We start from the raw sequence: 21,872 nt of genomic DNA, 5'->3' as shown, positions 1-21,872 counted from the left end.
ATCGAATAGTTTTCACATCATGCATCTTAAAGTTTTCATAATTAATCAAAACAATATACCAAAATTTCTCTTAAAAAAAGTTTGAAATCTTTTTAATTTTTAATTTTTATGTTTATTCAAAAAAATAAAAGAGAGATGATAATAGAAATAGAATATATACATGCCTTCAAGTGATTAAGATGGGATTTAGACTCTGATCTGAAGAGAGCGCCGCAACAAGGCATTTGTTTTGGTAATGAGCCGAGGCGTGAGAGGGAAGCTTCGCATCGTATATATGAGCGGCGACACTATTCAATACTTCCTTCAATGTCTTTACTTCTTGCGACATGAGCGACATCTGAAAAGTACGCCATCGTTTCTTGAGAAAGAGAGAGAGAGAGACAGAACAAGATCAAGAAGGAAGAGTGGTGGTAAGAGAGGAAACTGCCATTGTTTGTTTATATAGACAGATGGTGTCGGGTTAAAAGAGAAAATATTTATCATCCAACGGTAAAAAAATGAAGAAAATGTTACCGTTAGTTCTTTTGGTCCCGAGGAAACAGAGACCTTTCAACGTTTCACCTCGACAAAGGGGTTTATTTATTGGTGACGTGTTTTTAATATTCTGATGACTTGAGATTTGACAAGATTGATTATGCAATTTCAAAAATAGCAAATAATAATAATTAACGAAAAGGAGGCAAGGAGGAGGTGGATGCTCGATCTGTTTTCGTTGGTTGATTTGATAGTGTGCATGATGACCAGCTCAGTTGATAAAGAAGCGCTTTAGAAGTATTATTAGTTTAATTGTGAGTCTATAATCTGATTATGTTCTCTACATGGCATGCTATCAAATCTAGTGGTTGAATATTAGTGTAATTGTATATCTTTTGCTTGCTATGGCATATCTGTTCAGTGACCAGTATAAAATTAGAACGGTAGAAATTGGTGATGACTGATGAGAGTGCTGAATATATCTTAAAATGTAGTTTCTTGAGGGAGTTTTGTTGTTAAAGTGACTGAGGGATTTAATTAAGGAGATGCATTCTTCATATAACTTAAGAACATGTTTTCGTTTTATTTTCTGCTGAGTTTTGCTTTTCTTATGAGTTATGACTCTTCTCACTACAATCGCAGGATTATTCTCATATCAGAAGTTCTAGTGGGGTCTCTACATTTTATTTTTTCTAAGTTAAAAAAAATCTGCTCTGTGCTCTTGTGAAAAATGATTGAAAAAAAAAACAAAAAAAAAAAACAAAAAAATGAATACGTTTTAGAGCAAAAAAGAAAAAAGAAAAAAAAGGAAAAAGAGGCACATATCTGCTATCTGTGCAGGTTGATTACGCATGTACACCTGAAGAAGTGCAGCAACACTTCCAATCATGCGGCACAGTCCATCGGGTGACGATTCTGACAGACAAGTTCGGGCAGCCAAAGGGTTTCGCTTATGTAGAGTTTGTGGAAGCTGAAGCTATACAAGAGGCTCTACAACTGAATGAATCAGAGTTGCATGGTCGTCAGTTAAAGGTACTACACAAAATGGAAACAACTAATCCTAGGGTTAGCGGCAACGAGATCAAGTAGAACACCCACAGAGAGAGAGAGAGAGATCGCTCCACTCGTCTTCTTCCTCTGTGTTCCTTTTCGTTTGAGTTTCCTTTTCTCTTCTCTTCTCTTTTTTTCCTCGGTGGTTGGGTTCGATCTCGGTTCGGTTCGTTTGATGATGGAGAAAGCTTCCACGCTCTATTCCTTTTTGTCAGAGCATACACATGGCGCTCGCTTCTGGTCGCCATGGCGCTAGGCGACACTCGATCACTTCATCGCCAGGGGTCGCCACTAGCCATTTTAAACCAAGATCCTGATAGCAGACAAGTAATCATCTCTTACGCCTCTCAATCTTTTGTTTACCTTTTAGATGTTATAACAGTGTAGAATGAGGCTTTTGCATTAGTCTTTCTTGTCTCATATTCAAAAACTTAGACTCTTGCAAATGTGATTGATGCAGGCTGGGAATTGCTCTTCCTCAGTTTATTCTAGACTTAAACGGAGAATCTGGTGGGCTACTGTTGCTGTTTACAGTTGGTTTATGTATTCTCTTGCCGCTAGTGGTCGCCTCCATCTACCTCTGAAGATCATCAAAGTACACCGGGAACTACGTCAAGCTTCAAACTCGTCAAGCGTATTATGAGTTAATGAAACCCTCTTTGACTACAAGCAAAGTCATGGACGTTTTCATCAAAGCAGCTGAGTACACAGAGATTCCAGTCCGTAAAACCGATGATGAATCTCTGAAGAAACTCTTTACCTCTGTCAAAAGCGAGCTAAGTCTGGATCCTAAGAAAATGAAGCAAGATGAAGCTAAGTTTTGGAAACAGGATCCTGCAGTTATCAAGGTTGGTTTCTTTTTACACATTATAAGTATTGTATACATTTTGAAAAGATGCTAACTCTTTTGTTTTACTGTAACAGGCTGAGCTTTTGATACAGAAACAGTTAACTCGTGAATCAGCAGTTTTGTCTCCGTCTCTGCAAAGTGATTTCAGGCGTGTCTTAGAGTTTGCACCTCGTCTCCTTGAAGATTTAATGAAGGTCTTGTTTTTTTGTTAGCACATTGTTATCTGATAATATAAAAGGTTGTTACAAAGTTGTTGATGACCTGAACTTTATGATATTGTGAGTTTCTTGCAGATGGCGGTTATACCCCACAATGAACAAGGGCATGGATGGTTAAGTCTTGCACTCGGAGTCATAGAGCTATCTCAATGCATTGTTCATGTATTAAGATGTCTTCATGTTTTTACTTCTACACAAAACATTTAAGATTCTTTCAGCCTTGTTAATGTTCTTGTTTGATTGCAGGCTGTTCCTCTTAGTGCGAGGAAGTCAACTTCAGAAGACACTGCTCCTTTGATTGCAGGCTCTTGTAACGTTTGATTGTTTAGTGGCTTGTACTTTGTTGAAAGATTGCAAGTTCATTGATAGGGATTTTCCCATGATCTTGTTCTGTTTTAGGCAAGCATGGCAGAAACTCTTGTTTCATTGATATGGATTGTCTCACGATTTGGTTTTTTTTTTAGCAACAAAAAACAACATTTTGTTAAGAACCCCTGAATAAAAAATTACCATCGGAGAGTATGAATCAAGGTGTTTCTTAAACAAGGATCTTAATTACATTTAATTAGTAAAATATTCAGAGATCCAATGGGTTGTGGGTTAATGATGCTTTTAACTATTCAACAACCTCGTATCTAGAGCACCTGCAGTGGAACATTTTTCAGGGAATCTCTCTTCAAAAATAATAAAAAATTGAATAACATAAGAGAAGTGGAAAAATAACAAGAGATGTCTTTGGGGGAAGAGACTTTTGCCATGAGTTCAGACTTTAAACTAACGTCTCTTTGACATTCTTTTTTTTTTCCCAAATTGTTTTTATTGATTAAAAGGGCCAAACCCACAGCCGAAGCCCACAAACAAAAAGCCCACTAGCACGAGAGGCAACTTACAACAAAGGCCGAGGCCCAAAATAAAATAAACGGCTCAACCGACCCAAATACAAGCAATCGGACGGTTTGCCCTAGAGGACCACCAAGGAGACAGGCTGGACACGTGTAAACATCCAAGCATGTTTTCTTTCGGTAGTGTTAATTGATTGCAGTTTCATAATGTAACATTTTAGAATTTGACTAAACTAACTTCTTTTTTGTTTGAAAAAAAATAAATCTTAATCCGTTTGTTAGTGCAAAAGACCTATATGTTATATGGCAGTATCATTAGAAGACCGTCTCCTCTTTTAATCAAAAATGTAACAATTGGTACATCAGTTTACAGTCTCTGGTTAAAAATAACTCATAATCACTACGTTACCGCAAAACGTTTGTTCCAATTGTTTCTAAAGGTGGTAACGCTTTTTCCAGTCGTTTCCAGACACCGTTTATTCTAACCGTCTATCTCACTGGTGGCCAAACGAACAGAAACGGTTCATCCGTTACCGCCTCCGTGGGTGAATCTAAGACGCACATGAATATACTACTAATTACGACAGTTACTCATGTCCCAATAAACAAACTATATTCATATTAATTTAGCCTCGACGCATCCTATTTCACGTGCCGTAAATAGTTAGAGTACAATCGGTGGTAATAAACAAATAATCACGAGATTCACATTTCATTGATATAAAGGCATCATCGACCCAATTTTATTTTTATTTTTTTACAGCTGAAATTAATTTATTACTTAAATTTTAATCAAATTACATAAATACATATACAACAACGAGAAACAACAAATAAATAACTAAAATGATGACATAGTTTCCTGTGAACTTGTAATCTTTGCCGCACTTTGAATATCAGATCCCTTTGTTGTATCATACTGGTTTTATTCCAATTTAGATCTAAAAATATTCTTAGGTTTAGAATCCAATGTATTGATTCAACCATAAGAAATATAAACCGAAATAACCAATCTTCAACGATTATAAGGATATCGAGCTATTTTTTTTCGTTTAATTTAATAACTAAGATGGCTGTAATGCGAATGGGTCACGTCATATAGTATATTTTAATACGAATGGGTCACGGTATTAAATTTTGATTAAACATAAACGCCCACGTACCTAATCAAATATCATTGTATTTGTATATATCTACGTAACATTGTTCGATACGTCATATTCGATTCGGTACCATCATAATTAATTAAGAAACTACATTGTTTTATATTTTATTATATTGTCATTGTCCACCACAATAAATAGATAAATACTATACTGAAGTTTTAAATATTTTTCTCAACTGTGCTTATATAAGAATTCATTTAGTAATGAACGACATTATGCACACGTATTATATGTATACTCATAGAGTAGTTTTATTTATGAAATAAATTGAACTAGTGTTAACTTCAGGAACGTGTGGCTATTGTTCAGTTTAGAATTTGTTCAGTTGATTGAGGAATTTGACCCCATTAGTCAGACTAAGCTGCATTACGCGGTTCTGATTTGTTTTATAATAGTCCAGTTTGATTTTATGGATACCTATAACTGTGATTGAGCTTGATGCATCATAACTGTGATTTTTTTTCCCAAATTGTTTTTATTGATTAAAAGGGCCAAAGCCCACAAACAAAAATCCCACTAGCACGAGAGGCAACTTACAACAAAAGCCGATGCCCAAAATAAAATAAACGGCCCAACCGACCCAAATACAAGCAATCGGACAGTTTGCCCTAGAGGACCATCAAGGAGACAGGCTGGACACGTGTAAACATCTGGAGAGTCTGCACGCCACGCGTCGTCCGCCTCAACTCGATCTCCGCCTCATCGCACAACCGCCGAACCCAGTCACCGACAAACACTTTTCACCGGAGCTCTGATACTGCAGAGCCTCCGCGTCACCATAGCTCTTCACGGTCGCTCTGTCTTCACGCCGGAGAGATCGTCGTTCTAACGAGGTCTTCTCCGACTCTGAATCACCAGAAACCCTAGATAGGCGCGCCGCGAACCACCGCTTTCTCGTCTTAACTATCGTCACCGTCGCCAGAAATCTCGTCCTCGAGTACCCACAAACTCAAACTCGAACAACACGAAACCCACCACACTTTAAATACCTCGAACCCAGAAAACCACATCCCAGAAAATTAGGGTTTCAACACGACGGCGAAGATCTTTGTGAGCCTCCTCACTCCGTCATTCATAAGCCGGCAAAGAAGGAGCTGAAGAAGTCTCCCTTCCCGGAAGCTAGAGCGGCGTCGGTGGATCTGAGATAGCCTCCACCCCCCGCAAACAGACCGGCGTGATGAATCTAGAGAAGCCTCCATCGCCCGGAGAAACACAATCCGAACCGACAAGAACTCCGCCTCCCCCGAGGCTCTCCAAACGAGCCCGTCTTCACTCCAAAAGCCGACCACCGAGAAGGTCAGTTGCGGTATCAGAGCTCCGACAAGGCGTCCGTTGATGGCACTTCAGAAACAAAGCGGAGGGAAACTAAATTACTGAAGCAGGAGTGCTCCGGCGATGGCACGGACGCTCACGCGCTGGCCGTACGCCGGAGAAAGTCTCTTCTCTCTCTGGCTTTTACTTCACCAACGTCTCTTTGACATTCATTCGTTGTTATTAGTTTTAATTATATAATTAAATAATTTGAATAAACTATTATAATAATCTTTAGAAACTCAGTTGGAACCCATAAATACTTATATCTATATAATATATATATATATATATATATATATATATATATACATAATACATATTTTAATAGTTCCAATGGGAAGAACCTCCATTAGAAATGGTCTAAAAGCACAATTATCGGTTAGGTTGTTAAAAAGAAGTTCTTGTCAGGAAAATATTAATATTATAATATAATTTGTGTTTTTGACTAAAATTTATTTTTGTATAAATATTTAGACAAACAAGGAAATGACACATGTACTTTACAGTGTTGCAACCGGTTCTTAATACAGTACTTTAAAAACTTTTTCTCTTCGTCTTTCTTCACTTTTCTATTTTTTTCTAAATTAGTCGGAACCCCATTAAAACATACCGATGGACGTGCTCTATTGATGCTCTTATGTTCCCACTAGTTATCTTTTTTTTAACTGCAAATTCTCACTAGTTATCTAAAAATAAATAATAATTCCCAAATTTAGTTGTCTTATGAAGGTTTTATATTCATTTTTGTTAGCTTTGACAATTTTAGTTTACGTATGAAACTAATGCAGCTAAAGAAGTGATCACATGCATGGTCGGCTTTGGTGAGAGATGTCTCGGCGAGTGATTGAGATTGGGATATCGTAGTGGTGCTTTCAGCCTCGCAAGGAGGCAAGAGGCTTGGATTAGCTGACGCTGGGTTTGGAGTGTGGCTTGGTGTTTGGTTCGGAACTTGGTTAGGCCTTGTTGAGACAGATACTTGATGATTTCTTGAATGATTTCTGATGACCAAACAAGTGACTATATATTCTATTTCCATAATTTTCTAATAGTTTTACCTATTCATATTACAAAGTTGTGAGATTTTTCGATTAATCATTCGGATTTCAAAAGTGACTACAGCTTTCACATGAACAAAGGTTGAAGACACAAGCATAAGCTGAGACTAGAGGCCAATTATACATACAACATTTCCCTTCTTTTAGAGATTTTTACAATGGAGAATATGAAGTAAATCACATGCAAGAAAGACAAGGTAATACTTTTGTTGTTGTTGTTGGATTGCTTGCTTCACTCCATTAAGAGTTGTCTATGCCGAATGAGACCGTCAAGGTACGAGGAAGAGGTATGATCTTGTAGGTCACACCCGTCGAGACTCACTGTTCTTGCTCCGCCGTGAGGCTCAGCTAACCGGTCATCCCCACGCAATAGCTGCACCAACTGCATCCAAAACCAACCCAATTCATAAGTTGCTTATTAGATCAAACACTAATGGGACTGGTTTGGCTTTGGAAATGAAACATACCCGGTTCATATTAGGACGCATAGTGGCTACATGGTGTATGCACATTGAAGCTGTTTGCATCACCCTTCTCATCTCAGTTTCATCAAAGTCATTTCCTAGCTTAGGATCAACTATTTCCTCCAAGCTGCTCTTCTCCAGAAGCGGTTTCACCTTGAAAAACAAGCATTTCAAACTGTCTTAATTGTTGTAAAATGCGTACAAAGAGAAGAAGAAGAGCAGTTTCAGATCATTACCCACATCACAATGCTTTTCCTGCTATCTGTATCAACCGCTCGACGACCAGTTATGATCTCTAGAAGCAACACCCCAAAAGCAAACACATCCGTCTTCTCATCAACTATCCCATGCATAAAGTACTCTGGAGCTAGATACCTGTAAGAGAAACAAAGAACCAAACCTGGTTAAGATTTAAACATCAAGAAGAGATTGTGTAGCCGTGGAAGTCTCTGTCTGACCCGAATGTGCCTTCGATAGGGAAAACAATATGTTGAGGACAATTCTCTGGGAGCCATTTAGCAAGTCCAAAATCAGATATCTACCAAAAAAAAAAATCATATCAGATTCAACTAAAACTGATTAGTTTTTGATTGTTGAATTAATCAATCAATAAAAATACCTGAGCTTCATAATCTTGGCTTAGCAAAATGTTGGAAGCTTTGATGTCACGGTGAATAATCCGTCTAGGACAATCATTATGAAGATAACTCAAACCATCAGCTACACCCAAAGCTACTTTATACCGTTTCTTCCAATCCAAACACTCCTCCTCAGACCCTACAAAGGTTTTAAAAAACATAAACACAAAAAAAAAACAACAATGCTTTAAAAAGCATTTTCATTGAAATGGAGAGTTGTACCAAAGAGTAGAGAAGCGAGACTGCCGTGCGGAGCGTACTCAAGCACAAAATGCAAACCGCGATCGCTACTGAAACCGCGAAGCCTAGCTGCGTTTGCGTGGTTAACGTGTGCGATCATCCCTAACTCGGATAAGAAGTCGCTGACTCTTTCTTCTTCTTCTTCCATGGCGTGTCTCATCAGCTTCTTGATCGCCACCGTCTCTCCGTCAGGTAAAACTCCTTTGTACACCTCCGCATGTCCTCCTTTCCCAATCATATTCTCTAACAAAAACAAGTACAATATATCAAAAACCATGCTAGGAGACACAAGAACAGAACCAGAGCCGGATCTGGATACATCCGAGTAAGACATTGGGATTATTCTACAAAATTTTAGGAAATAGTTTAAAATACAGAGCCTCCAAGCAAGGCTTGGACTGATGAAACATTAGCCTCAGGCCCGAGGGCTATAAAAAATTTTGAAAAAAATTATATTGGCCCTTAAATTTGTAAAAAAAGAATTTTAAACCCTCAAACTACCTGAAATTTTTATTAAATTGTCTATAACTTCTAAAATTTTAGGACCGGTCATGGCTCAAGTCATATTCTCTAACAACAAGTACAACATATCAAGACCCATACTAGGGCATCATATTATTTTTATAAGATTATTATAGTTCTAGGTAAATGTTTATGATTCTTGAAATCTTAAAAATTTCAGGACCTGCCATGAACAGAACCTTACCAAACCTTACCGGGATTAAAACTGTCCGTGGCGGCCACAAGCTCTTCGTAACTGAAATTTCGCCACGACGGTTTAGCGACCAATATTTGATCGCAGTCAACCGGAGAAGGAGACAACTTAGGCTGTTTCCGCCGCATGTTTTTCCTCGTGAGCTCGTAGCTGGCGAGGAGAGGAATGACAGAGAATCTCCTGATGGACTTCTTCTTGATAGAGTCTATCATCTTGTTCCATTGAAGACCGTGGTGCTGAAAAGACGAGACGTTCGGAGGAGTTGTAGATAACGGCGACGATGACTTATCAGGCGAGCACGAGCTGCAGCTGCTGCTGTTGTCGGAGTCAGAACTCGTTAATGGGATTTCAAGAACGCATCTCGGCGATGGATCGTCGATAGATAATGAGTCGCTGTTCTCCGTCTCTGTCTTTTCATTGCTTCCTGTGTTCTTCTTCTTCTTTTTCTTCTCCATCTCTGCACATAACATGTTTGCGTAGATTTTTTCATTAGAAGACAAGACAGAATCACGGAAACATAATCTCGTAACATTGACAATAGCCTTACCTTCAACAGCCATGGCCTTCGTCCTCTTGGATTCTCTGTGAGAAGAAGCTTTGAATAATAATAATAATAAAAATAATATAAAAAATATTCAAAGCTTCATGAAAGTTTCTCCGAAGAGTAACATCTCCGTGAGGAGAAGGAAGAGAGTCCGGTGAAACAGGAGAACAGAGGTTTGTCTTCTCTTCTAATGTGTGGTTTCTGAACCGTTGTTTTTTTTTTTCTTTTGCTTCTTGTCTTTGTTAGAGAGTTTTATCTTTAGAAATGTTTATTCTTAGAAGAGAAGACTTTTAGAAAACATGAAAGTGGAAGAAGAAGGGGAGATGAAAGACCAGGTTTATTATGACTGGTAATGGATTGGAATCTCTGCTATATTTATAAAAAAATCCACCACATGCATGCAAGTCAAGAGTTCTGTTTCACTTTTTTTACAAAAGATAAGAGTTCCGTAACTAACGCTATCCAACGAACGAACACGCCTACGGTTGACATATATTATCTGGAGCTGGTCAATGGCATTTTCCGTAATTACAGTGGATGAGAAGACAAGTCACTTGTTGTGAGGCTATTTTTTTTTCACTGGAAGTATTTGCTATCATTAAAAAACCAAAGTCAACAATACAAAAAACCAACCGGGCAAGAAACAAAATATACAAACGGCCCAACAGACCCACCAAAAGGAAACCCTATGGAAGAACGCGGCCGACTCGATCACCACGCGTTAACATTTGGCGTGGCCGGGACACGTGTCCACCATACGAGTCACCACCGATCTTCAGCCAGCAGAACGATTCCGGCGAAGGTCTAATCGGCAGATCCACCGGAAACACACCGGAATAGGATCTCGTTCAAAAAACCTCAACGAAAGCGATAACAGAATTGAAGGCGCTTGAAACTTGAGCGTGAGATCTACCCATAACCTCACGAGCCAAAGGATCTTTCTTCTTTGATGAAATTCCAATCGAGAGACAACGAACTCAAACCAACGAGAGTCGAACCGATTGAAACAAAAAGCTTGAAGAAGAAGAGATCAGACAACCGGGATAAACGAAAGATGCTCAACCAGAACCATCTTTGCGCTTGATCGAGTCAAACACAGACTCACGTTTCCAATAGAATCAATCGTCTTCAATCATCCCTCAACCATCGAACATTGAAACCGAGGAAGGAGAGTCGATTGCAAAAGGGAAGAATAGAAACGCCGGTCAAAAGAAACCGGGATAACTCCGGTGAGAGTCGCCGTCAACACCAAAAGGGCATGACGCGGAGACAAAAGCCGGCGAAGCGGAACTGAGGAAACCACCGCCACCCAGAAACAAAAGCCAGCCGTCCACCACCAGAGGAAAACGCGAGAACACCAGAGACAAAATCCGGTCGGTTGAACCGAAGCCGGAGAACTAAAAGGATGATGTCTCTCACTCTCAAACAATCTCTAACCTCTTTGAAAGATTTTTTTAATTGATAATAGAGGAAGAAAAACGAGAGAGAACTCTCTCTCTAGGAGAGGAGAGAGACTCATCTTGATCCATTTGTCTTTTGTTGTGAGGCTATTAATATTAGCCATGTGATTGTTTTTATTTTTTGTTGGGTCTCTTCAAGCTATTTTTTATTATTAATCCAACCTTTAAAAACAGCATAAACGAATTTAAATGGCGGAGTGTGTGATTTTTCCCCCAAGAAATATGCTATCTTGTTTTTAGTTATCGTGTGGCACCACCATAGAGACTAGTATGAAACACAAGGAAATTAAGAGCATCATTAGACTATGATTAATCTGGAATTTTTACACTGAGGTTCATAGCGGAAGTTAAGAAACTGTTTTTTAACTTTTAACTAAAAAGTAGATAATGATGCTCTAAGCTTTGACCACCCTAGATCTTATTTTTCTAAAAAAATATTTAACTTTCTTATATATTAAACTGGTCAATATCAAGATAGACAACATTCATTAGAGTGTTTTGGTTGACGACACGACAGTCACGAGTCATCATGGAGCTTAGTTAAAAGACGTTTATTCGAAACACATCAGGCGCGACATCATTGGACCCACCATGTCAAGCTCTAACTTAAGTGATAAAATAGAAAAATCTAACGACGAAAACGAAAAAAATAGGTATGTGTCAAACTTTCTACATGTGTGGGTTAAGTACATATCATCGGAGAAACAAATTCATAATCTAGATAAGCACATATTAAAATAATAAGTGAAGTTGTTGTGGGAAAATGATTTTTTTATATGTATTTTTCGTGAAATGCGAATTTGTTAAGTCAATACTACATTCTAAATAAAGTTACTAGTTAATTGGTAATTTCAGTGTGAAGGTGTATCACGCAGAGTGGGTGAACCAAACCTCTTAACTAAGTAGACTCTCCCAATCTAATCTAATTTGCTTTCTCTTTCTCCATTGGGCCCCAAATTCCAAATCATAATAGCCACCAAACTCACAAATGTCAAGTTCTGTCTGAGAAGTCAGTCTAACCAATCTCGTTCTCACTTACGCACTCTTTTGCTTCAATCCAAAAGTCAGTTAGTTTTTTTTTTGTGAATTCTGATTTGACGGGTTTTTTCAATGTACTATAAGTCTATAACTAATAAATACTAGTAACTAAATCAAAGTAAAACCAAGCCGACAAGCGTTAATCCTATTTTTTTCAAATAGGAAAGTGATATATATACGCTTATATTTTTATATATGCCCGACTGCTTAGAGATAAAATCACTTAACCCAACAAGAGATTAGAGAATAGTGTACTTAGTAAAATGTTTACATGTCAATATGTCATATACTATCTAACCGAACCACATAGATAGTGGATGTGACATAGAATCTTTAGAGCACGATTAACGGGAGTGATAAGAGGGTTTCTTAAGTGGGGGATTCCACTTTTTTTGTAAAAACCGGTGATAGAAGTGTTGAAATAAGAATCGATTTTGGTCTGTTTCTTGCACTGTTCGCGGACTCCGCTGACACGTGGCGGTCCGCGATTAGTTCACTTTTTTTTTAATTCAGACCAAAAAAAAAATATATATATATATCCTAAAAAACTGTGCACTAAAAGATGGCCTTACGTCTCCATGGAAAATAGTTAAATTCATCAATGGAAAAGCCTAGCAAGATCTTCGGCCTTCTGCTTAGGAAACAAACGCTCTATCCACTGAGCTATAAACGCTAAGTTAGGACTAACTAAACAATGTTACTACCAACAGTTTGTAGCTTAAAAGTAGTTCCAAAAAAAAAAAGTTAGTCCTAGCATATACCTTCGCTTCATGTAAAAAGGCAATTAAGAGAGTAATGTCTTTTTTGTTTGTTCATGACTGCATTTTTTACTTCATTTTGCAGTTTTTTTTTTTGCACTAGGATTGGAGATGCTCTAAGAAAAAACAATTTTCACTTGCTATGCCATCTAAAGAAGCTAGTGACCTTTCACCATACTATCAATCCCGAGTTGTATCGAAGATTCTCTGATGATGCAAAAACAGAGAATTAGAAGGGAATCAGAACGGTTTGTGTCACTTTCAGGTGCTATGAAAGCACAAAAATCTCTTAATAGGCCTTCTCCAGTTTAAGAGATTATTGGGCCTAAAATGCTCTCAAGTGGGTCAACTAGTGCCTAAATGGGACATGGCATTTTCAATTATTCCGACAGCTGACCGACATACTCTAAGGTATTGGCTGGAGGAAAAATGCATCGGCGATGAGAAGAAATTGTCACGGTGGAGTGATCGCCTTCTCTAGAATTTCAAGCTTATTTGGTACAAGAGACAGTTCATCGGTTGCACAAAAAAATAAGACAGTTCATCGAACCCTATTTTAATATTCAATCTAGCTAGGCTTCTCTGCATCACAAGTAACTTCTTAAACATGGCCATTTCATATTGACAAAGGAACTGAGGCCACCATTTTTTTTTTGTATTTTGTTGTTACTCTTTGTGTATATGAATGAAATAATGACAATGTTACAGTTTTACAAAAGTAGAAAAGGGTCAACTGTTTTTATTTTAAATTGATGAAAATGTAGTTTATGATTAGTTTTCTCAGAAAAAAAGTGATAAATGATTCATTTTCCATTTTGAGCATTTGACGGAAAATGAAGCTTTTAGTTGTTAATCTCTCAGTTGGCGATACTTAACTCAAATCGAAATATTTATATATAGACCTTTAAATCTAATAGTTTAGAGTTTATTGCGTTACTATATATACAAAGTATTATCATGTTTAAATATCTTTGACACCCCAGCAACAACAACAACAAATAAACGTCATCTTTAACAGAGTAGAAAATAACTAAGTTAATAGACAAACCAAAATTCAACACATCTTTAGTAGAAGAAACCATAACATACAATACACATACCTTGTAAGCACCAGCATAGAATTCATTTCCAAGCATGTCCTGTATCATTCCACGGAACCGAACAAGAGTGTTGGGCTGCACCCACTTGATACTTGACAAATCAAGAATTGGAACCTACAGTGAACACACACACAAACAAATTGATTAGTTCAAAAAACTGATAACAGATCCTATAGAGAGTGTCTTTATAATATATAATAAAGCTACAACATTTAGGTTATAACCTTCAAGAGCTTTCGAATGTGTTGTTTCAGGAACGAGGATAGTCTATCTCCACGGCCAGGTTCCAGGTACACAGATAAGTCTGCAAGACGCAACCAAAACGGCGCAGGATTAGTTTTAACAAGAGGGTCTTTCTGTGAAAGCAAGTAACTTTTACACAAACTTGATCATAAACCAAGCGATCAAAGCACACAGTGAACGCCACCTATCATGTTGCATTATTATTAACACACAAGTTCTTATCTTTAGACTATCAACATGCTTTTCAATCAAATCATATTAGTGAATTCCAGACCCAAATATTTCATAGAACAGACGAAAAAAATCTAATAACGAAGAAGAAATGATTCACCATTCTTTGTGTAACGACGGAAGGAATCAAAGGGAGAAAGAGGATCGAGTCTCGAAGAAGCTCTTTTTATGAAGTCGTGAACCTTCTTCTTCTTCTCCAATATCTGCACCAACAAGTAATCCAATTACCAAATTTCAAATCGAAATTTCGAAAACTCTGAGAAAACAAAGTTTCGAAATTTCTTTTCTTTCTACAAATCTACGCCACAAAGAAGAAGGAAGAAGCGTAGAGACAGAGATGTTCGTTGATGACGACGAAAGGATTGGGAGGCGATGGAAGGAAAGTGGGGGGGAGGGAAGAAGAGAGGATGCCACGTATTAAGGATTTCTCTTTTTTAATCCTTAACTAAGGATTAATTCTTAAGTTTTTTCATTATTTTAATCAAATTTAATTATAAAGCATTAAAAAAATTTGTCTAAGGATTTGTTAGGATCCCGCGTTGTAGATGGTCTAACTAGGCAGTTACATCACTTGTATTCACATTCATCATGCTCCTTCACTACCTATCCGTTTCATTAAATTATCACAAAATACTTCCAACATATTCTATATAAAAGTTGTTTATTTTTTATAAATTACATTACACTTTAGCTTATTATTTGGCTAGTTAATGTACGTGGTCTCTCGACCAAAAGCAAGAAAAGGTTTATTCTTGATTTATATTACCTTTTTATGATGATTTAACAGAGATGATAAAGAAAAAGAAAACTAAAAGTTAAGATATCCGAAAGACAATGATCTTCTAAAGCAAACTTACTAATGATCAATCATAAAAAGCTTATTAGAAGGAGATTGTAGTATTGAAAATTGCCAACATCGGCTTTTTGTTTGGGGAGTAACCAACATCACCTTTTAAGTGACCAGAACCTATAAACATTAATTCTTGCAGATGTGTGTGTGTGTATTCATACAGATAAATGATATAGTTATCTATCAAAATAATTGGAATAACAAAATTACTCTTGTGATTTTTAAAATATTTTGTGCTTTATGACTAACATAGCTTTGTCTCTATAACGTTTATGAGCGAGCTTATATATACACAATTATAGTCATGACTCAATTCTAAATTTTGTTAGTTAAGCTAAATTCTTAATAAAATTATTTATAAGAATATTATTTTAGCACGTTTATATTTCGTTTATTTGTAGTAATTTTGACAGATTTAAAACATATACATTATGTGTGTTCAGGCGTACATATATAAAAACCTAATGTGTAGAGAGACTGCAAAAGAAGGCTAAGGCCTGCTCTCTGTGTTTCACGTAGACTCGACATAGTCCAGTGCCTTCTAAGATGTTATATGCTTGTATGTACATTAATTAGACCACACTTCACTGACAAAGTTTTCATGTAACATCAGTCTATATTTTCTACTTACAGCACAACTAACGAATATTACACTGTCTAGAATTATTGAGATTTCATTATTCACTAGGGCACTACAGTTGATGTGGATGGCAAATTTCAATTTCGGGTATAATTAGGCTCAGTTAAACTTATTAAATCAAGTAAAATGAATTGATTTGTACTATAACTAATCCCAAGGAGACATTATCTGTTTACTGAGAATGACATTTGAAGATTTATTTTTAATTAGTAGTATATTTAACCTCGGAATAACAACCACCAATTAGTTAGTTGAGAATTTCACCACTAAACTATAGTCCAAGAGCCTTTCAATAATAACGCTTTAAGCACAGTAAATCCTGTTTACAAATTGAAACTTACAATACAACAATAGTAACCCAAACAACAACAACAAAAGCTTACTACAAAGAACACCCAAATAAAACAAAACATAAATATTTTTGGAAGTGCATGACAAACACACATAGTTTTAAATCTTGATCATATAAATATAGTTTATTTTAAACTTACCAAGAATCATGGCAAAGCATTAATTATAATGATTAAGATCAGTCCAAGCTTGAATTCCATTGTTCCATTGATCGCTTCCTCCTGTGTTATTATTTTCATTGTTATTAATCACCCTTTCGTTGTCGTTATTATTACCAAAGTACCACTCTGTCTGATTCTCGCCTTTCTTCGTTGTCGGCGACGGCGATGAGTTAACGATCTCGAGATTCCGGTGAAGAAGCGGCTGTGGCCTCTCCACAACAACAGTCTCTTCTTTAGAGTTGCCAAAAAACATAGCCATCCTCTGTTGCTGAAGCCTCCAGTGTAAATCTTGGTTTAAACAACTCAAAGTTTCTATCGAGGTAGCTAAGTTTCCATCGGTTGTGAAAGTCGCCGGTGAATGGTTGTTGTTGCTGTTGTAATCTCCAAAACCCATTAGGGTTAAACCTGATCCGACATCAACAGGTGTTGTTTCGACCTGCTCCATGGTCGTCCTAAGGCCAAGAACTTCTTGATTATTCATAAGTTGAAGATCGTTTATTTTGTTGAGAGATAATCCAGCGAGCTGAAAATCCATTGCTGTTGGAGGAGTGAAGAATTTAGATGCTTCTTCCATGGTGGAAGAGAAAAATCTCTGAGATGAAGAAGAAGGAGCTAATATGCTAGGTTTGATTGATTTTTTGGTTTTCCGACAACCGCCACCGATGGGGACGTTTCTTAAGGAACCGCCTCGTGTCCAGTAACGGCGGCAAGATGTGCAGAAGTGGCGTGGTTGAGAGAGGCTGTAGTTGTTGTAGTAACAGAACTTTGTGTTTGAGGAGTTGCAACGAGGGCATTTTAGGGTTTGTTGGTCTTGAGAAGCGGTGGAAGACGGTGGTTTTTTGGTATGGGACGCACCGGTGATACGGTGATCCGGTTTAGGAGAGTGGAGATTGGTATGGGAGGACATGATAATGATGGGACGAGAGAAATAAAGAAACAAGAAAAGTATGATGAGAGCGAGAGAGATTGAGGAACAGTTGGTAAAAAAGGGTTTCGGCTGGTGTGAATTTATATATAAAATGATTCTGCATGTATGTGAGCTTGTATATGTTTTAGAAACGTGTGTTTGGCTTAATTATTTATAGATATTGAGTAAACAAAAAGTGGCTTTGTCTTCAAAAAGTTGGAGACGTAAATAGTTATTTTGTTTATGAGACTTAAATCACTTTAATTTTCTTGTCTCGTCGAGTTAGTTATTTGAATGTTTTTGCTTTTGTAGCAAAAAAAAAAATTGTATTTGTATTTATTAATATTAAAAGAGTGTGTTTATCAAAATGAAACTTTAATATCCAGAGTTTTATTATTCATTTTAAGATATTAAATATAAACAAAAAATCTTAACGAATTACAAAAAGCTAATGCTACAAATTAATATGAGCATATAGATCTGTTAACATGTATATAAAATTCAATATTTATGTATTAACAACTAAAACTAGAATGATATGATGATGTTGCATGTAGAACATGTTATAATTCTCTTGCATAATAATTACTTCGACAATACTCTATAATCTTTTCGCCAAAAAGTAGATTTAGAACATGTTTTAACACTTTTTTACTTTGTCGACCAGGTATTTAAACATGTTATATATACTATGTTGGAAATACTCTTGTGTAATCTTAAACCGCCATTGTAGTAGACTTGTATACTCATAAACCGCCATTTTGTCAAAAATGTACATTTTATTACATTCGATAAATTCATGATGAATTTATTTGCAGGTATAGTCTTTGTATACGTAGAGAGATGAGTGAGGGATAATAGAGACAAAAGGAGAAGATGAGAGAGAGGCATGAAGTGGCAGAAAAGACAGAAGAACATATATAACCGTGCAATTGATCGGAACAAATCGGATAGAATTTGTTATCTGTCGTGCTATGTTGTTGCGGTAACGTTTTTTCAATGTGTGAAGTGTGCACTGCACCGATCTTTATACGTAAACTATATATTTTATACATATATTCATGCAGCCAGTTATACTTATTATAGTTGTCAGCAGTATGCAACTCTACTAAGGAAACCATAACTATTTGAACAATTTATTTATATATATCCTTTAAGTTATTGTTGCCAAGAAACTGAGAATACATATACTAACTTGTAGATTTCAAATTTATATAGTAGACATAAATTTGATTCGTATGAGTTCACGTTTAAACATTTAAGCAGTTTTTAAAAGTTTAACGAGTAGGGTTTGTTTAATTAGGAGTAAAGTTACATTAGTTAACTTTCTCACATCTTTGTAAAGTTTTCCTAATATAATTTTGACCATTAACTCCAAAAACTTCTCTGACACCTTTTATCACCCCCTTTTTCTTTTTATTTTGTAACGTTAATATATATATGATTAAATTATCAACTAAAACTTGCAATATTTGACGTTTGTGAAGTGAAATTGCATCATAATCAGATTCCATAGGGTTTTAATATACGTATTAATTCCAATTACACAGTTAGTGAGGCCATGTTCTCAATAATATATGCATATATATCAATAAATAATACATCCAAAAATAGAAAAATAGAAGATTGTGTTTCGATGATTGATCAAGCGTCTCCATCTGTGAAGAAACACGAGAGAACGGAGAAGAAGAAATAGGAAACATGTGAGAGCTTCAAGAATGGATCTCTCGTGAAACTGAACCGATCATCCTCTCTGATACATACAGCTTACACCCACTTTTGTTTTCGACTGATAATAAATCCAAAACCATCTACCGCAATTGCAAATGAGATTCATACACGCCCGGTTTAACTTTTAAACTATTCTTCATATGTATATCCATTAGCCATTTTTCTTCTTTTTTTGAAACACTTTTTTTTTTGAAACACTTTAATAAAAAAGGATGCAACACGAGTACTTCCCGGGAGGTCACCCATCTTAGTATTAATTTCGCCCAAACACGCTTAACTACGGAGTTCTGATGGGATCTGGTGCATAAGTGTTGGTATGATCGTACCCCCATTAGCCATTTTTCATAACATCAAATTACTACTGAAACTTGAAGAATATTTACAAAAAAAAAAAATTACTACTGAAACTAATCTACAAAGAGCAAAACTAAGTAGAGATTTAGAAATTCACATCGGTGATATTATTAGATGTTCTAAACCCAACAATTTATACTACTCCATGTAAATCCAAACCTGATATACTTGACTAAAAACGCATTTGTATCACAAAATAAAATAAAATATATGTTTGTTTGTTATTTTATTTTATATTTGTATCAGAGGTTTGGGTCTTTGGCCTATAACTTTAAATATATTGATACAAAACAAGTTCTTAACAAACTAATATTCTCCCCAAAAAGAAACTTTGTACCTTTTTAACATCTGGTTTTCCTTTATTTGATATCAATAAATATTGTGAGAGATATATGTAAAAATATATTAAATTGGTTAAAGCGAGAAAGAGACATGTCACAAAAATGACTTAGGGTAAAGACGCAGTTTCAACAAAGATTTGGTCAAATGCAGTTCAAATGTTCTTTGTCAAAAAAAAAAAATGCAGTTCAAATGTTATATCGTTATCAAACGTTGTAGAAGCATATACCACCTGATTTACCCGCTCTGTTCCCTTTTGTTACAGCCGTAATCTGATCCTCCTTTTCATTGATTGTTTTACATTTATTTATATGAGTTCGGTCCGAGTTAAAAAAAAATTAATGCTCTGCTGGGATCTTGAAAGAGGAAAAGTAAAACAAGAATTAATATTGGAAATTGTGAAGCTAATCACGAGAAACGAACGGAACGAGAGAAGAGCTGATTCGTGGAGGCCCATTAGTTTTAAACCAACCATTGGGCTTATAAGCTTGAACGTACCTGTATTGTCGGATTTTTAGATTATTTCGTCGCACAAATAATTACGGTGTGTATGGCAACTTCTGGACTTAGCCCATTATTAAAAAAAGAGCAAAACACAATATGGCTAAATAACGCTAGAAAGAGAGGTTGAACCTCCGACCTTGTGGTAAACAGCCACACGCTCTAACCAACTGAGCTATTCCAGCTTTGGATTAAATAATTAAGAACGTATTAACAGAATTGGTCTTTTTCTACAAACTATTAAAACATGAATTTTAAAGTACGAGATACATTTAAATCTAGCTTGTATAAGTTCGTGAATAATTTTGGGACTTTAATCTCTTGTGGGACAAAAAACAAAAAAAAAATCTACTCTTATAAATCATATTGTGGATGTCCATAACCGGCCCGGTTCATAATTGGCTCTATGCTAGAGAGAGAGAGTCGACCGTGAGCAGAGAGAGAGAAAATCGATATCTTGCATTTTTCTTATTAGATTATGATCTGTACTCTTTCCATATTTGTATTTCCTTTATCTAATCTTTCTATTATTCTATGACGGTGTATTTCTCTATATATAAAGGGCTCCTTATGTTTATGAATAGACAGAAACATACAAATTATATTCTCTTGTTTTACAACACGTTATCAGCACGATAGAATCTAAATCTCTAAGCTAAAACAAACCGCCTAAAACCCAAACCCTAATCGGCGAACATCCTTACCGGCGAACCATCCTAATCCCGATCGCGAAACCTTACATACCGATCCTTGTTTGCAATCTGTTCCCGATCAGCTTCAGCTCAAGGCGTTCCTGATCCTATTTCAGACGATCTCGGATTGTTCAACCTCAGCTCGCAAACAAGACGATCTCAGACAGCTCGCGACCCGATCAGCACGTTGGACAGCTCGCGTTCCCGTTCTCAGCAATCAGACAGCTCGCGACAACATCAGCTCGCGTTCCGATCAGTTCCAGCTCACGGTTCATCTCTTTGGTGGTCCATTCAACCCTACTTGAGGTTAAGGTAATTCAAAACCTTAAAGAGAATCCATAATCGAATTTGATTGTTTGATAAGAATCGAAACCATAAAAACTACAAACCCTAATAGTATGATCTAATGTTGAAATCAAAACCATAGGGTAATAGATCAAAACCTCAATGAGTAAATCGAAGCTCATAATCATAAGTTCGATACCCCAAACCCTAATCGAGATTGATTTTTTGATCAATAAAAATCGAAACCTTAATGGTTTTGAATCTCAAAACCTCAATGATCTAAGATCAAAATCGAAACCCTAATATCCATGATCCTAGCCGCATACATGCTTATTGCATGAATGCATGAAATCGATTTTATTTAAAACCCTAATACTAAAACACATTCGATTTTATAAACCCTAATTCGAAATCAAATTGATTGATTGAATGAATTAAAATCGAAACCCTAATCTAATGCTTTGAATCGAAATTTTTTGTTTGAATGATTGTATGTTTGGATCTAGTATGCTAGCCTTAATTAATTAAAACTGTATTGAATTTGAACACATAGAAATCGATTGCTAGGATTGATAATCTCATTCTTGAATTTGGTTGTTTGAATTGATAAAACCGATTGAATGATTTTAAAATTGAAGTCGTATTGATTGTTTGATCGAAA

The 21,872-nt window shown here is 36.3% G+C and overlaps 3 protein-coding genes, 1 long non-coding RNA gene and 1 other non-coding gene across 5 annotated transcripts; 1 reads left to right on the top strand and 4 right to left on the bottom strand.

Moving 5' to 3' along the window:
- The first annotated feature begins 1,256 nt into the window (after positions 1-1,256).
- On the top strand, positions 1,257-3,046 carry LOC106323011 (dnaJ protein ERDJ2B-like). The gene is made up of 5 exons (XM_013761172.1): positions 1,257-1,851; positions 1,985-2,372; positions 2,449-2,568; positions 2,668-2,754; positions 2,839-3,046. Exons 2-5 carry the CDS (start codon positions 2,172-2,174, stop codon positions 2,911-2,913), a joined length of 483 nt encoding a protein of 160 aa, XP_013616626.1. The 5' UTR covers positions 1,257-1,851; positions 1,985-2,171; the 3' UTR covers positions 2,914-3,046.
- A 3,948-nt stretch (positions 3,047-6,994) lies between these two features.
- LOC106322931 (receptor-like cytosolic serine/threonine-protein kinase RBK1) lies at positions 6,995-10,017 on the bottom strand. Its single transcript, XM_013761087.1, has 8 exons — positions 9,574-10,017; positions 9,028-9,483; positions 8,294-8,554; positions 8,053-8,210; positions 7,892-7,971; positions 7,670-7,808; positions 7,437-7,586; positions 6,995-7,351 (listed from the first exon to the last, which is right to left on the bottom strand). The coding sequence occupies exons 1-8, from the start codon at positions 9,584-9,586 to the stop codon at positions 7,202-7,204; spliced, it is 1,407 nt and encodes a 468-aa protein (XP_013616541.1). The 5' UTR covers positions 9,587-10,017; the 3' UTR covers positions 6,995-7,201.
- Positions 10,018-13,787: 3,770 nt separating this feature from the next.
- Positions 13,788-14,789, bottom strand: LOC106326462. The gene is made up of 3 exons (XR_001267242.1): positions 14,501-14,789; positions 14,151-14,230; positions 13,788-14,040 (listed from the first exon to the last, which is right to left on the bottom strand). It is a non-coding gene; the product is annotated as an uncharacterized LOC106326462 (long non-coding RNA).
- A 1,388-nt stretch (positions 14,790-16,177) lies between these two features.
- Positions 16,178-17,426, bottom strand: LOC106325375 (dof zinc finger protein DOF5.7-like). The gene has a single exon (XM_013763432.1). The coding sequence runs from the start codon at positions 17,307-17,309 to the stop codon at positions 16,401-16,403; it is 909 nt and encodes a 302-aa protein (XP_013618886.1). The 5' UTR covers positions 17,310-17,426; the 3' UTR covers positions 16,178-16,400.
- A 2,919-nt stretch (positions 17,427-20,345) lies between these two features.
- TRNAN-GUU lies at positions 20,346-20,419 on the bottom strand. Its single transcript has one exon. It is a non-coding gene; the product is annotated as a tRNA-Asn (tRNA).
- Positions 20,420-21,872: the final 1,453 nt, after the last annotated feature.

This window comes from Brassica oleracea, chromosome C2, assembly GCF_000695525.1.
Source record: "Brassica oleracea var. oleracea cultivar TO1000 chromosome C2, BOL, whole genome shotgun sequence".
NCBI lineage: Eukaryota > Viridiplantae > Streptophyta > Magnoliopsida > Brassicales > Brassicaceae > Brassica > Brassica oleracea.
Note: the sequence above shows the minus strand (reverse complement) of the source record. Positions and strands in the feature narration are given on the sequence as shown.

Excerpts from the sequence above, each read along its gene's own strand:
- LOC106323011 (XM_013761172.1), top strand. The coding sequence starts at position 2,172 with ATGAAACCCTCTTTGACTACAAGCAAAGTCATGGACGTTTTCATCAAA. Across the intron at positions 2,569-2,667 it reads TCCTTGAAGATTTAATGAAG|ATGGCGGTTATACCCCACAA; the intron begins GTCTTGTTTTTT and ends AGTTTCTTGCAG. Across the intron at positions 2,755-2,838 it reads TATCTCAATGCATTGTTCAT|GCTGTTCCTCTTAGTGCGAG; the intron begins GTATTAAGATGT and ends GTTTGATTGCAG.
- LOC106322931 (XM_013761087.1), bottom strand. Across the intron at positions 8,555-9,027 it reads CACGGACAGTTTTAATCCCG|AGAATATGATTGGGAAAGGA; the intron begins GTAAGGTTTGGT and ends TGTTTTTGTTAG. Across the intron at positions 7,809-7,891 it reads CCTATCGAAGGCACATTCGG|GTATCTAGCTCCAGAGTACT; the intron begins GTCAGACAGAGA and ends TTTCTCTTACAG.
- LOC106325375 (XM_013763432.1), bottom strand. The coding sequence starts at position 17,309 with ATGTCCTCCCATACCAATCTCCACTCTCCTAAACCGGATCACCGTATC.